A 16,927-nucleotide genomic window follows, 5' to 3' on the forward strand; every position below is an offset into this window, starting at 1 on the left:
AGGTCTCCACTGCTATTCCTCAGTGATTAAACTGCAGATTATTAAGAGTAGTAATGGAAGCAAGACATACTATAGGAAGGACTTAAGTTACAATTTTTAACTTATGTTTATCAAGCCTTTTCATAAACATTATCAAATCTGATCCTCACATTATAACTCTGTATAGTAGGAAGGGCAGGTGTTAATATCTCTGAGTTCTGTCATGACATTTCCTCTCATATTATTTCACGTCTAATTATCTCAATTTCTAAAAACATAAGAAGGAAAAGAAGTTAAGGTGGTTGAGAAAAACTGGAAATATGGGTGGGACCAAAGTAAATTTTATATGCTGGACAGGAATTTGTAGTCAAACTTCTTGGTGAAACTACTTTGCTTGATTACAGTCTAACAATTACCCTTTTCACTGCCCAGATCTTTCAGTTAAGATACTCACCTGGGCTCCAGCAGCAAAAGAAGGCCACTGGGTAGAAGCGTACTCGCAGCTCCATGATGTGAATAACTGCCCACTGTTCACTCCCCAGAAAGCCAGTCGATTTCAGAAACTTCTTGTAAAGTGTCTGGGCTTGAATGAGTAAGACCTAAACATGGGTTATAGCAGTGAGTAGTCTGCCTAACGCTTACTAAAACTTCCCTGTCTAGTCTGTCATTTTGGAGAGAGCCTTCTCTTAGGATCTGACAGCAGGAAAGACCATCCTTTTATCATTATTGTCTTTGCCATCTGAGATCAGGTTTTTCTTTTTTTCTTTTGAGAGAAAATTCTCCAGAGTGATCTTTTGCTTGGCCAGGGAAATGGACAAACATTAGTCAAACTTGTGGTTATCATGTTCAATATGTAAAATTTACATCAACCCTAAGGCTTTTATTTTTCTCAATGAGGTTACTTGCAATATGCATGGGAAGTTAAACTAAGACCTAACCAGATTCTCTTGTAAAACACTTTCTTAGAGGTTGTGTTAGACAGTGTTCTAGCTTAATACCTTTTAAATAAATACTTTAGCACTTGACAGAGCTTAATATTCTCAGCTTCCAACAAAAACAGTTTTAGGAAGTTTCTTACTATCTTTAGATGGAAAACATTGTTTTTCCCTTCCAATTGGGAGCAATTTGAATATGCTTTAGTTAACGAAATAAATATAAATCAGTTAAATATCTTTTCTGTGGGGGAGTAAATTAGGTAATAAACCTGAGCTTTCCAGGTGGCTCTGTGGTAAAGAATCTGCCTGCCAATGGAGGAGACGCGGGTTCTATCCCTGGGTTGGGAAGATCTCCCTGGAGAAGGAAATGGCAACCCATTCCAGTATTCTTGCCTGGGAAATCCCATGGACAAAGGAGCCTAGGTGGGGCTACAGTCCATGGAATTGCAAAAGAGCTGGACACAACTTTAGTGACTAAAACAAGTAAAACAACAAAAAAATAAAATGTGACCAAATCTGAAACTTTTTTCAAATAATCCAGATCTACTGTCTAAGTTAATAACCCTATTCCTTAAGTTCAGTCATGTATTTTCCTTTACCCAGAGACACAGGAATCAAAAGGAGGACGAAACTTGATTTGAGATTATTTATGTCTAGTAGAAATCAGTTCACCATCTGCTGATTAAAAAAGAATCAGAATGCCAGTTCTGAATGTCCACTGAAGTCTGGGTTACTCTTAAGGAGCAAATAGGAATCCCCAGGGTCCCATGTTTTGGGAGACCTGTCTCTCTTGTCAATCAGTTCTAAGTGAAAACCATCAAGGCCATTTTAACATGAAGTAGTCACTGTGCTTTCTTTACAAAGTTGCTGATTTGATCAAAGCTACCTCCATAACTTCTTTTTGAATTATCAAAGAAAATACTCCACTATTGCATTTCATTCACACATGCTAGGTATGCTAGCAAAAAGAAAAAAATTTGTGGGATAAAGTTGGTCTACAAACATAATTTGTAATCCCTGAACTAGCATGCAAAGAGGAGAAATGATATTGAAAAGTAGATTTGGCAAATAAAAAGGCATATTTCCTTGCTTACTGATTTTGCCCTAGGCAGCTATATATAAATAATATATTGTCCCACAGATGATTATTTAATTGTCCATCCTTCTGATGATATCAAAGGAGTATTTAGTAACTGTATGAACCATTAAGCACTTTAAATTCAGTTAGATATAGGATAAGTGCAAATTTATATTCAATAAAGAACGGAGAAAAGAAAACTCTATTTGGAAAATTAAATCAAAGAACATCTTCTGTGCTCCAGAAAATCATACTATATAAAGAATATACTTGACACATACTAGTTTTCTGGTCTTGTCCTTCATGAGGATCCACAGGAACACATACTAGTTCTAGAATGAGCATAATTCTCACCTAATGAATATAGGCTCTTTTCCCCACTCATCATTTGACCTTGGGAAGTACCAAAGACTGAGGAAGAAATTAAATTATCAATATGTACCAGTCACTTTCTTGGTTCTAGGACTATAAGAAGTGCCTCTGTACCACATCTTTCCCAGGCCCGTAAATATTGCGCCACCTCACCCCACCTCATCCCACTTTCCATAAAGGCAGATAGGGAGGTACAGTACCACAATGGTAAAGAAGCTGAGTACAAAGCTGGCCAGGAAAATGATGAGCCCATAAAAATAAAGTGTGCTACAGACTGATGTGTTGGCAGAAGGCAGGAGCTCAGCCATGGCTGGTGGTGGTGAGTACATCAGGATACACCTAGGAAGAGAATCAATGGTCAGGAGTGTTGCTATAGGTGTAAGACAAGAGAGATAGCCATTTGGTGCAACAAAAGTTAATGAGTATATAATTTTTACTTATCATGTAGCTAAGCCTTGTCCATAATACCTTGTTCCTTCTCACTGAAACATTCTCATCTAGTCATTTTATGTCATATTTCTATTTAATGTATTTTTAGCCTTGACTATAGCCCCTATCCATAGCCCATTTAAAATACAAGTACCCTGGCCAGCATGGATGTACAAAGTCTTCTTCCATCTTAATTTATAGAAAAGAATAGGTGTAGTCTACCATGAAAATGATAGGTTAGGTCCTCACTTACCTGTGGCTCTGGCTGAAGTTGCGGAAACATTCACTGACATTGCCCAAACAGAATACAGGTACCATCAACAGTAGAGGTATCAGACTGGGAGGAAAAAAAAATTATCACCCTAATATTCAGACTTTTTTATGCCTTTTTCCCTGTGCAAAATATTCTCCTATCCTTCTCCCAATACCATTACCCTACCCACTCTCCATGAAAACATACACATTTCATTTCTTCAAGAAAAATACTTCAAAAACTTTAAGTATACTTTCTTTTCAAGTTCCTGGTGAAATGAAGCAGGAAATGCATTTTATATCTAGGTTAATAAAACCTAACAGATTTTCACAGAGAGTCTCTGGGAGCTGTGGGCTTCCCAGGTGGCAAAGTAGTAAAGAATCCATCTGCTAAGGCAGGAGACATAAGAGATGTGACTTTAGTTTCTAGGTTGGGAAGGTTCCCTGAGCAGAAAATGGCAACCCACTACAGTATTCTTGCTTGGAAAATTCTATGGATGGAGGAGCCTGGCAGCCTACAGTCCATGGTGTCATAGTCGGACAAGACTGAGTGACTAAGCATGCACCCAGGGAGTTGCATCATCAGATTAAAAAACCAAGTGGGTCAAAATGAAATGAAAAAATCTACCAAAGAGCTGTGTGATCTGTCCGTTCCCTGAGAATTTTTCCAAAACACAGCCTTAGGCAAACAGTTATTTATCCAGCTTAATATATGCAGATTTCTATAACTGGAAAAGATCCAGGAGTAAAAGAGAACAACGTCTAAAATCAACTCAATGTGACCATCACTTTAGGTGAGATCCAGATCCTTTCTGAGTTTAGTAAAAGAGTCTCACCCAATGTTATAAAGGTGAATAAGTTCTTGAAAATCATCTATTATAGCTTTCATGATATATGAAAAAGAATTAGAAGGCAAAAGACTTAAAGGAAAAATATTCATTCAAGGTCACATACAGTTAACTGCAGAACTGGGGCTAAAACCCAATCTGTAACTTCAAACTGCTTGCCTATTTTACCTGGGAAAATGGAATCAGTGATTACGTATTTGTTGCTTCCTACTCAGTAAAGTTATGTGAGGACCAAGGAGTGACAGAATGAACGGAAATAAGAGCTCTGTCCTTTTAATTGTTCCCACCCGGACCCAAGAATAATGAGTCTACACCATGCTAGGAAGGAAAAAAATCTTACCTGGACAAAATGATGGCTATTTGACCAATTCGGCAGGTATAATCTATAACCTATGAAAATAATAAACATGAGTAATGTCTTAGGATATTGCCAATCATATTATAATAAGACCAGGTCATCACTTACTATTTGATAGCACAAAAATTCCCAATAGCAGGTTTGCTTCAGTTAAGCAATATCTGATAAAACAGTAAATGAAATGAATAGTTCCTTAGCACTGAACATAAAGAAAATTTTATCTGTATTATTGTATATTAAAAAATACACCAGTAGCTACAAAGAGGGCCTGCAGGAAGTAGCTTAATATAAGATTTGGATACCACAACAAATTCTCTTAAGAAGAAAGGCTAATATGAAATTACACAGTAAATCTTCATCTTCTAATAACTGTTCAGTCCTCTCCTCTTTTAGATCAAGGGATGTGTAAACTGTTCAGACCTTATGCGTGGAGTAAAAGTCTATGTGTAAGATGACCAGCAGAAACCATTAACAGCCCATGGTTAGTATAAGACAGAATCAAAAAAGGCACCTTGAATATAAGATCTATCTAGAAGACAGGAACCCATGTTCCCTGCATTGGAAGGTGAACTTTTAACCACTGGACCATGAGGGAAGTCCCCCAGCACTTCATTTTTATGATGAAAAATTGAGGCCCAAGAAAGGAAGATGATGTGCCCAAGGTTGCACAGGAGATATAATGACAGAAATAGATTTAGAGGACAGATCTCCCAATTTTCTTTTTTTTTTTTTTTTTCCCAATTTACTTTCAAATGCTCTTTTCACAATGCTATAATACCATTTATTCATTCAACAAACATTTGCTGCGTTTCATCATTGCATGATAGGATACCACTTTCATTTGTTCTAGAACTGTAGGCTTTGGAAAAAATATGCTGGGAGGCTTTCTAGATTCATTTATTCCATGGTGCTCTTGAACAAAAATTCTCCTTCAAAAAGCCACAACAGAATGGATATGGCATAAATAAGAGGACTAGAACATTGAGTAAGATAAAATACACACAAAGACAGTTGAAGAAATGAACAATGATAACAACATAAAAATGTATTCTGCTAAATTACCTAGTGATTTACTTAAAGAATCAGAAATAAGGAACTAAGAGTACTATACAATGGAATACTATTCAGCAATAGAAAGGAATGAATTACTTATATACAATAAATGAATTTAAAAAGCATTATACCAAATAAAATAAACCAGACATCAAAATATTTTGTATGATATATAAAATATCTATATGAAATGTCCAGAAAATGAAAATCTATAGAGACAGAAAGTGTATTAGCGGTTGCCTAGAGCCGGGTGAGCCAAACACAACTTAGTGACTGAACAACAAGGGCAGGGCAGGGTATGGAAAACAAATTAACAGTAAATATGCATGAAGGATTTTACTGGAGTAAAGAAAATATTCTGAAACTGATTTATGATAATTTTACAACCTGGTAAGTTTACTTTTAAAACCACTGAATTAAAAAAAAAAAACAACACTGAATTGTACACCTGAAACAGGTGAATTATGTGATATATGTAAGATATGCATACACAGAAAAGGATCCAGGTATGTTGACTTATTTACCAAGTGTTCTCTTCTCTTTCTGCAATGCTAGACAGTGTCCAAAACTCTTTTGTGAATTAAAGAAGGAACGGGTTGCTTCCTGGATCCATCTTGTTTTCTAATTACCATGCACTTATTCCTCTGCCCTTCTGCAAACCAATATGTGTTACCCACATAAACCAACAAAATACTTCAGAGCACAACACTCTGCCTTTCCAATACCCACAACCCAAATCCCATGTTAGCTAGCTGGGCATTTTCCCTACCTGCTCGCCAAGATCTTCTTTAACAATGATGGACTGGCATAGAGCCAAGAAGAATTTCCCTCACTGAAAGGAACCAGGCAGGAATGGTAATACTGTAAATAATGTTTCCTATAATCAAATCCTGTTGGTGGTGGTGGTGGCGGTGGCAGGGGTGGTGATGGTGGCAAAAGAGTAGAGAAATCATGTCAACAGAGTGGAAACTCCATGAGTTTTCTCTTTTATCAACTCCAATGAATTCACCTAGTCAGTGCTAAGTGCTAAACTATTTGTCAAGGACATGTGCATTTGTTTTAGCATACTGTTCTTAACTATCAGCTCTGAATAAAACTTACCAGTGAAAATGTCCTCTGTGCACTCTGGCTAGGTTTCATCCTCAGTTCTTTGTACAGATACCAGATATAATTGATGGTGTAGAAAAATGAGGAGATGTATAATACCTAGATGAAATTCAAAACAACTGATCATAACTGTTCCACTATGGCTTCTTTCAATTTATTTCATTATTTTCTACTGTAAGAATCCTACCTACTGGTCTATTAGTAACTTACCATCTAGCATCCCTATCATGCAAAACTGGGCCAAGTCTGAGAATTCAACCCAGGCCTACCTAAAATATGTCCCAGCGTCCTTATTTTATCCTTTTGACTGTTCAGAAGAACCACAACATTATCCACCTCCTCTCATTCAACTGTTCTATTTTTATGAGGATATCATAGAATCTTTTTCTATTTCATTTTTTAATTGAAAAGGACATCAGAAGGGTACAAATGAATTTTTTTACAAAACAGAAGTAAACTCACAGATGTAGAAAATAAACAAGTTTACCAGGGGATAAGGGGTGGGGGAGGGATAAATTGTGAGATTGGGATTGACCTATACAGACTGCTCTATACAAAATAGTTAACTAGTAAGGACTTACTGAATAGTACAGGGAACTCTACTCAATACTCTGTAATGACCTATATGGGAAAAGAACCTAAAAAAAGAGTGGATATTTGTTTACGTATAACAGATTCACTTTGCTGTATACCTGAAACTAACACAATATTGTAAATCAACTATACTCCAATAAAAATTTTAAAAAATAAAGAAAAGGACATAAGAATTTCCATTTCTAATAATGAAAGCCTAGGCTATCCGAACCAAACTTTCCATTCAAAAGAACTAAACATGAATATTTTTTTAATCTTTAAAAACATCAAAGAGCTGACAAGATTGCAACAAATCAGTAGGACAAAAATCTAAGAGAAGGAACTTTTGCTTCCATCTTTGATGAAATAAAAGGAATAGAATTTGCACCTCAGCCTTAAAAAACTAAAACCTGGACAAAAATACATGAAAACCCCCTGTTTTCAAATATCAGATAACAATCAGTACAGAACAGTAATCCCCGAAAAAAAGAAAAACAAACAAGTTGAACCCAGCTAACCAGCTGGGCAAAGTGAGTGTGGTGAAGGGGAATCCAAAAGAAATAAGCTGTCTGTGAGTTGAGACAGATTTCAGTGTTCAGAGAGGCCAAGGCAGCTAAAATGTGTGAAGCAAATTATCAGAGAAGAGGCAGATACACAGAAACCTAGCGCTCTGCAAGTTTGCAGAGGTACCTTCAAGTCTTTGGTTAAGTATACACATGGGAGAGAAAACCATGAACAGAAAAAGAAGCACCAGAAAGGAGTATGTAGAACAACCTTCAAAAAAAAAAAATCCCTAAAGGAATAGCTTGTGTCTCCATCAGCCAGTGTGGAAAGACTTCCTGATCCATAGGCTGAATGGCAGTATTGGAGAATAATAATGTAAAATCATAAGAAGAGTACTGCCCTACTAATCAAACCAAATTAGCTGTACATGAAATACTGCCCTAACTAAGCTTAAAAGCAAGCCTTCAAAAAAACAAAGGATCAAACAAACTCAGAGTTAACTACACTGAAGACAAAATTCCTGAATTTAAAGGGGATTTATATGTATATATAAAACCCAATACTCAACAATATAAAATCTATAATATCTGGTGTGTATTAAAATATTGTAAGTCATGTAGATAAGCAGGAAATTATGGCCCATAGTCAAGAGAAAAATTAATCAATAGCAATGGACCCAGAAACAACATAGATTATAAAAATTAGGAAAAAAAAGTTAAAGGAACTACTGTAAATATACTCAGTATGTCCAAGAAGGTAGAGGAAAGCATTAGGACAACATTGAGAAATGAAAGATATAAAAAAGATCCAAGCTGAAAGTCTAGAGATGAAAAATATATGGAATTTAAAACACGGAAAATTAGAAATTGTAAAAAATTAGTAAACTTGAAGACACAGAAATGGAAAGTAAAACAAAACACCTAGAGATAAAAGACTTTGAAAGAAAGGAACAAAACTTCAGTGAGTTATGTAACAATACAAGTAGGCTAATAATCCCTAATATGGGATTGGAATTCCAGCAGGAGTAGAGAGGAAGGGAGGAAAAAAAATATATTTGAGGGGATAATAACCAAAAAATTTTCAAATTTGATGAAAATACAAACCACCATGTCCAAGAAACTTAATAAAACCAAACATAACATGAAAAAAACATACCAAGGTAACAACATAATCATGAGATTAGATATCAAAATCCTCAACAAAATATTAACAAACCAAATTCAACAATACATAAAAAGGAACATACACCATGATCAAGTGGAATTTATCCCAGAATGCAAGAATTGTTCAATATCCACAAATCAGTCAATGTGGTGTACCATATTAACAAACAGGAAAATAAAAATCATGATCCCAAAACAAACAAACAAACAAAAAATCATGATCCTAATAGATGCAGAAAAAGCTTCTGACAAAATTCAACATCCATTTACGAAAAAAACTCTCCACAAACTGGGTATAGAGGGAACTATACCTCAATATAATAAAGGTCATGGATGACAAGACCACAGCTAATATCACACTCAACAGTGAAAAGTGGTCCTCGAAGATCAGGAATAAGACAAGGGTGCCATTTCTCACCACTTCTATTCAATAGTAATAGAAGTCTCGGCTACAACAATCAGACAAAAAAAAGAAAAGGCTTCCAAGTTAGAAGAGAAGAAGTACAATGGTCACTATCTGTAGATGACATGATACTACACATACAGAACCTTAAAATCTCTACCAAAAAACTACTAGAGCTCATCAGTGAATTCAGTAAAGTTGCAAGACACAAGGTTGATATACAGAAATCTGTTGCTTTTCTATATGGGCTTCCCTGGTGGCTCAGAGGGTAAAGTGTCTGCCTGCAATGCAAGAGACCTGGGTTTGATCCCTGGGTCGGGAAGATTCCCTGGAGAAGGAACTATCAGAAAGAGAAAGCAAAAAAACCAATTCCATTTAAAACAGCATCCAAAAAAAAAAAAAAAAAAAAACTTAATTAAAGAGGTGAAAGACATATTCTGAAAACTATAGAATGGTGACAAAGGAAATTTTAGATGATACAAAGAAATGAAAAGGTACATCATGTTCATGGATTGGAAGAATTAATATTGTTAAAATGTCCATAGTATCCAAAGCAATCTACAGACTCAATGCAACAATCTCTATGAAAATATCTAGGAGTACTAGAACAAATAATCCTAAAATTTATACGGAACCACAGAAGACCCAGCATAGCCAAAGAAAGCTAGAAAAAAAAGAACAAAGCTGGAGTTGTTACATTCTCTGACTTCAGACTACAGTACAAAGGTAAGTCATCAAAACAGTATGGTATTGGCATAAAAACAGGCACACAGATCAATGGAACAAAATAAGGAGCCCAGAAATTAACCACACACTTATGGTCAATTAATCTATCAAAAGAGGCAAAAATAAACAATGTGAAAAGATACTCATCAATAAATGTTGCTGGGAAAACTGGACAGCTATGTGTAAAAGGATGAAATTTGAACATTTTATCACACCATATAGTGCTTCCCTTGGTGGCTCAGCAGTAAAGAATCAGCCTGCCATGCAGCAGATGCAGGTTTGATCCCCAAGTCAGGAAGATCTGTGGAAAAGGAAATGGCGACCCATTCCAGTATTTCTGCCTCAGCAATCCCATGGAAAGAGGAGCCTAAAAAAAAAAAAGAAAGAAAGAAAGAAAGAAAGAAGGAGGAGCCTAGTGTGCTACAGTCCAACAGGTCGCAAAAAATTGGACACAACTTAGCAACCAAACAACAACTATGATCATACCATATACAAAAATAAACTCAAAATGGATCAAAGACCTAAATGTAGGACAGGAAGCCATAAAACTCTTAGAAGAAAGCATAGGCAGAATACTCTGACACAGAAATATTTTTTAGGATGTCTCCTCATGCAAAAGAAACAAAAGAAAAATAAACAAATGAGATCTAATTAAACTTAAATGCTTTTGCACAGTAAAGCAAACCACTGAGAAAAAGAAAAGACAAACTACAGAACAGGAGACAATATTTGCAAATGATATATTCAATAAGGAGCTAATATATGAATAGCTTATACAGCTCAATATCAAAAAGCCAAAAAACCAAATTTTTAAATGGGCAGAACTGAATAGACATTTTTCCAAAGAAGACATACAGATAGCCAACAGGCACACAAAAAAATGTTCAATGTTGCTAATTATCAGGATAATGCAAATAAAAACCACAATGAGATATTATCTCACATCTGTCAGGATATCACAAAAATGACCACCAATAACAAATGCTGGTGAGGATGTGGGGAAAAGGAGAACCCTATAACAGTTGGGAATGTAAAATGTTTCAGCCACTATGGAAAACAATATGGAGGTTCCTGAAAAAAATATAATTACCATATGATCCAGCAATTCTACTCCTGAGCATATATAGCCAAAGAAAAAGAAAATAGTAATTTGAAAAGACAATATCAAGCTCTAATATTCATAGCAGCATTATTTAAAATAACCAAGATATGGAAGAAACTTAACTGTCCATCAACAAATGAATAAATACAAAATATGTGGTGTACAAATAAATAAATATATATATATATATATATATACACATACATACACACAATACAATATTACACAGCCATAAGAAAGAATGAAAATTTGCCATTTACAACAACATAGATGGAAGGGGAAAGTATAATGTTTAGTGAAATAATCAGAGAAAGATAAATACTATATGTTACTACCTATATGTGGAATCTAAAAAATAAAACAAATGAATAAATATAACAAAACAGAAACAAACTCAGAGATATACCTAATAAAACAACTGGTTGTGCTAAGTTGCTTCAGTCCTGTGTGACTCTCTGGGATCGTACGGATTGTAACCACTAGTTTATATTCTCGCCTGGAAAATTAACAAGTGGTTATCAGTGGGAAAAAAACAGATGAGGGAGGGGCAAGAAATGGGTAGGGGATGAACAACTTACAAGCTACTATGTATAAAATAAACAAGATACAAAGATATATTATACAGCACAGAGAATATAGCCAATATTTTATAACTTTAAACAAAACAGAGTATAATCTATTAAAAAGTGAATCACTATGTTGTACATCTGAAACTAATAAAATATTATACATCAATTATATCTTAAATTTTAAAAAAAAGAAATTCTGACACATGCTACAACATGGATACACCTTGAAGACATTAAGCTCTGTGAAACAAGCTAACACAGAAGGTCAAATACTGTATTATTCTACTGATATGAGGTACCCAGTGCTTCCCAGGTGGTGCTAGTGGTAAAGAACCCACCTACCAATGCAGGAGACAAAAGAGATGTGGGTTCAATCCCTGGGTTGGGAAGATCCCCTAGAAGAGGGCATGGCAACCCACTCCAGTATTCTAGCCTGGAGAATCCCCATGGACAGAGAAGCCTTATGGGCTATAGTTCACAGGGTCGCAAAGAGTCGGACATGAAGAGTCAGACAAGAAGCAACTTAGAACACACATGAGGTACCCAGAGTAGTCAAATTCATAGGTGGTTACCAGAGGCTGGAAGGTAGAAGAAATGGAGAGGTATTATTTAAAGGATAAAGAATATCAGTCTGGGATAATAAAAATATCTGGAGGTGAATAGTGATAATAGTTACACAACAATGTGAATGTATGCTGCTGAACTGTATACTTAAAAGTGGCTAAAATACTAAATTTTGTTATGTATTTTTACCAAAACCTAAAATTTTTTAATGGTTAAATGGAAAATTCTATGTTAAATGTGTTTTACCACAATTTCAAAAACTACAATTAATTCATTAAATAAATAAGATACTGTGTTTAAGCCCTCTATAGCCCATCCCTTCCACTGATTACAAAGAAAAACTGTCTGGTAAAAATATAAAAATTAACTACTTGAGGACTCTGAAAAGTAAACAAAAGTGGATTACAGAAGGGAGTCAAATGTGAAGAAGTGAACTGCACAGAAATAAGTTTCCCAAACTTTTTCTCTCTCACAGTTTTGCCTCAAATGTGTACCCCAATCATGATGCTGCTCAATGTAGGCACCTAAAACTCTAATAGAAACCCATCCTTTAGGCTACAGAAACCGGAGAAGGGCTCCCATCAGGCAGGAAGGTGTGGAAAAGCATAGGGAGAATCCCAGAAATGATAAGAGTCAGAAATGAGGATGCTCTGATTCTGTGTGTGATTCCATATAAGTTTCAGCCTAACCCCTACACCATGCATGAGCATGGTAGTCCCAAAACAGCACAGCCAAGGCTTAGAGAAATAGACTGAGATCTGAACCACTGCCTAAAGATGATACGATAATTACATTCTATAATTACATTCTATATATAAAGAAAAGAAAAATGTCACTGACTCTCTTGGGAGAAGATAATCATCAAACACCAACTCAGAAATGAGCCAGATGTTGGAAACATCCAAACAGTATTTTTATTTTTGTGTGTGTATAGCAGAGTTTTATTAAAGTGCAAAGGGATAGAGAAAGCTTCTGACATAGACATCAGAAGGGGACATAAACAGTGCCCCCTGTTAGTTTTTAGCAAAGCACTACATACTGATTAGCAAGCATTTTGAGATAGTTTTTAGTTTTTAGCAAAGCATTCTATACTGGTTAGCAAGCATTTTGAGATAGAATTGGCCAAAGGGAGTCATCTCTGGCCATAAAACAATTGACATGAATCTTGAAGACAGGCAGATTTCCAAGCAAATACAGAGTTTCATTAATATAGCTTATTAAGAAAAACATTTTCATGAGGAAGACATATTGGTTTGCTGAGCCATTAGCAGCTCAAGGCTTGAGAAAAATGTGTTCAGCAGGAACCAAGTGTCATCATGGAGCCTCCTTTAATCCTGTGTAAAAGAAAGTAAGCGAAGTCGCTCAGTCGTGTCTGACTCTTCATGACCCCACGGACTGTAGTCTACCGGGCTCCTCCGTACACAGGATTTTCCAGGCAAGAATACTGGAGTGGGTTGCCATTTCCTTCTCCCCAACCAATATTTTTAAAAGCAACTATTTACAATGCATTTAAGGGAAAAAACATTTGAAATAATTTTAAGGGGAGACAGAAATAGGAATGTTTATTAACTTGATTGCGGTGAGGATTTCATACATATATTAAAAATGCACAGTTTAAATATATGTAGTTTTTGAATACATAGCTCAATAAAGTTCAAAAAATAAAGTAACACTAATCATATCTGTGCCAAACACAAGGTAATTGTTATTAGTGACAGTTTTATAGATTTAGGAGACTGAGTTTGGAAAGATGAAGTACTTGCCTAAGGTCACAAAGTTAATCAGGTCCAGGATTCCAATGCAGATTTTTTTTTTCTAGTAAGATAATGCTCAAAAGCCTTCAAGCACGAAACATGTATATTATCAAGTGTGAAACAGATCGCCAGTCCGGGTTGGAGACAAGTGCTCGGGGCTGGTGCACTGGGATGACCCTGAGGGATGGGATGGGGAGGGAGGTGAGGGGGGGTTCAGGATGGGGAACACATGTAAATCCATGGCTGATTCATGTCAGTGTATGGCAGAAACCACTACAATATTGTAAAGTAATTAGCCTCCAACGAATAAAAATAAATGAAAAAAAAAAAAGTACATGAACTGAGAACTTCCAGATGTATAAGGTGGATTTAGAAAAGGCAGGGGAGCCAAAGATCAAGTTGCCGATATCCACTGGATCACAGAAAAAGCAAGAGAATTCCAGAAAAACTTCTGCTTCATGGACTCCGATAAAGCCTTTGACTGTGTGGATCACAACAAACTATGGAAAATTCTTAAAGAGAATTTTACCAGACCACCATACCTGCCTTCTGAAAAACCTGTATATAGGTCAAGAAACAACAGTTAGAACTGGACATGGAACAATGGACTGGTTCAAAATTAAGAAAGGAGTACATCAAAGGCTGTATATTGTCACCCTGTTTATTTAACTTATATACAGAGTACATCATGTGAAATGCCAGGCTGGATAAAGCACAAGCTAGAATCAAGATTGCCAGGAGAAATATTAGTAACCTCAGAAAAAACAGATGACACCACTCTTATGGCAGAAAGTGAAGAGGAACTAAAGAATCTCTTGATGAAGGTGAAAGAGGAAAGTGAAAAAGCTGGCTTAAAACTTAACATTCAAAAAACTAAGATAAGGCATCCGATCCCATCACTTCATGGCAAATAGATGGGGAAAAAAATAGCAACAGTGACAGACTTTATTTTCTTGTGCTCCAAAATCACTGTGGACTGTGACTGCTGTCATGAAATTAAAAGATACTTGCTCCTTAGAAGGACAGCTATGACAAACCTAGACAGCATATTAAAAAGCAGAGACACCACTTTGCCAACAAAGGTCCATATAGTCAAAGGTATGGTTTTTCCAGTAGTCATGTACAGATGTGAGAGGTGGACCCTAAAGAAGGCTGAGCTCCAAACTGATGCTTTCAAACTGTGTGCTGAATGAAGAATCATCTTGAGAGTCCCTTGGAATGCAAGGAGATCAATCCAGTCAATCCTAAAAGGAATCAACCCTGAACTTTCACTGGAAGGACTGATGCTGAAGCTCCAATATTTGGCCACCTGATGCAAAGAACTGACTCATTGGAAAAGACCCTGATGCTGGGAAAGACTGAAAGCAGGAGAAGAAGGGGAACACAGAAGATGAGATGGTTGGATGGCATCACTGACTCAATGGACATGAGTTTGAGCAAGCTCCGGGAGTTGGTGATGGACAGGGAAGCCTGGTGTGCTGCAGTCCATGCGGTTGCAAAGAGCTGGACACAACTGAGCAACTGAACTGAACTGAATGAAGGACAGGGAAGCCTGAAGGGCTGCAGTCTGCGAGGTCGCAAAGAGTCAGACACAACTGAAACGACTGAACAACAAAGATTATAATATTATAATAATTTTTTATTACCTGAGAAAATACAGCCTTAACCCTATTTATGAGGTTATAAGCAGGACTGAATAAAGTATGTCTCTAAGATACTTAAATTCATATGAGACAGGTAACATATTATTAGTACCTGGAGTTCATATCACTAATTACATATCAGTATTTTCCTACTAAATTAAAACAAATTTCCCCTCTAGCAACAACTCCCAGACGAAGTAACTAGCAGTGAGTATAGACTGCACATTAACCTCTACTTTTTTCACATCCTAAGTCTCAGAAGCATTATATACTGATAGTACTAGGTAGGTTAATCCACTGATAAAATCTATGAAAGATATATAACTTACATATAATCATATGTAGTATTTCTAAAAGTCAACATTTATTATATTAATAAAAAATGCAATAATCTCAAAAGATGTTGAAATATACTCCATTACATGAAAATATGGTCAGAGTATGTTGAATAATAAGAGCAGATTATAAGAGTACTAATATATTATATTAGCTCTAAAATGTATTTATCTATAGAGAAGAAGATTGAAAATACATAATATACACAAAATATTACAGAGTAATTATATCTGGGTGATTTAATTACCTTTTTGCTTCTCCATATTTTCCAAATTTTCTACAGTAAGTAGTTTCTTAATGTGGAAAAACAGTAAAAGCTATTATTTCAAAGTGTAACAATAAATAAAAGGGTCCCACTTTCCAGGATGGGTTATCTTCACTTCTTACTTAGATCAGAGTGTGCCTTTCATATAAGATGTTGTCACAATCTAGTAGTACTCACCTGTCCAACTACTTGCAGGTTATAGCAGACAATGTCCTTATTGGCTGTTGAATTTCCATAGAGAAGTGCCTCAGTGAGCCAGTATATCCCCAAGAGGAGGTCAGAGAAGCTCAGGTAAAAGAGTGGTCTTCTCTGTCAAAGCAAGAAAATTCATACTTTCAAAAATGATGCAGTCAAAAGAATGTAACAATCAATTATGTTTAACCTTTCTCGTATAAAACTGGGCACAATTTCTCTGGGACCTCTGCTACTGGCTAACTGTAGGGAATCTAAATGAATAATCCAGGCAGGAAGGAATCTGTAATCTTAATTATTCCAACTGTTCTGGAACCAGAGGAACTTCTCTCTCAAAGAGACATTCCTTCCTCAGATACAGGGTCAAAGGAAAGAACGAAAAAATGAAAAATTTTATAATGGAGACATACCTCAAATGGGAAATTTAAGTGTTCTAGCTGCATAGCCAAAATCTTCTAACAGTAAGAAATGATATCTGAGTGTTTTAGGATACGGTTAAGAACACAAAGAACGTGAAAACAAGTGTTTTTAAATTGTCACATAGTTTAATTTGCAATTTTTCTTTACTGATGTGTAACTGACAAATAAAATTATACGATAATTAAAGTATATGTGATGATTTGATGTATATATACACTGTGAAAGGATTTCGCCTCAAGCTAATGAACACATCCATCATCTCACATATTTATTTATATAACATAAATGTGTGTGAGAACATT

The 16,927-nt window shown here is 35.8% G+C and overlaps 1 protein-coding gene across 8 annotated transcripts in view; it reads right to left on the reverse strand.

Moving 5' to 3' along the window:
* TMEM116 (transmembrane protein 116) overlaps positions 1-16,927 on the reverse strand; it is a 51,756-nt gene that overhangs the window by 19,715 nt on the left and 15,114 nt on the right. For 7 of the 8 annotated variants that reach the window (XR_009692818.1, XM_061141790.1, XM_061141791.1 and 4 more), the window contains exons 4-9: positions 16,191-16,322; positions 6,406-6,510; positions 4,234-4,283; positions 3,047-3,130; positions 2,565-2,703; positions 434-578 (exon numbers count right to left, since the gene is read on the reverse strand). Coding sequence is in view for 7 of the 8 variants with exons in the window: in XM_061141790.1 (XP_060997773.1) it covers positions 434-578; positions 2,565-2,703; positions 3,047-3,130; positions 4,234-4,283; positions 6,406-6,510; positions 16,191-16,322 (655 nt within the window). In the remaining variant the exon portion in view is untranslated. Of the gene's footprint in view, positions 1-433; positions 579-2,564; positions 2,704-3,046; positions 3,131-4,233; positions 4,284-6,405; positions 6,511-11,288; positions 11,379-16,190; positions 16,323-16,927 lie in introns of those variants that run through there. The other variant, XM_061141792.1, reaches the window with a different exon arrangement.

Source organism: Dama dama, chromosome 5 (genome assembly GCF_033118175.1).
Source record: "Dama dama isolate Ldn47 chromosome 5, ASM3311817v1, whole genome shotgun sequence".
Taxonomy (NCBI): Eukaryota; Metazoa; Chordata; class Mammalia; order Artiodactyla; family Cervidae; genus Dama; species Dama dama.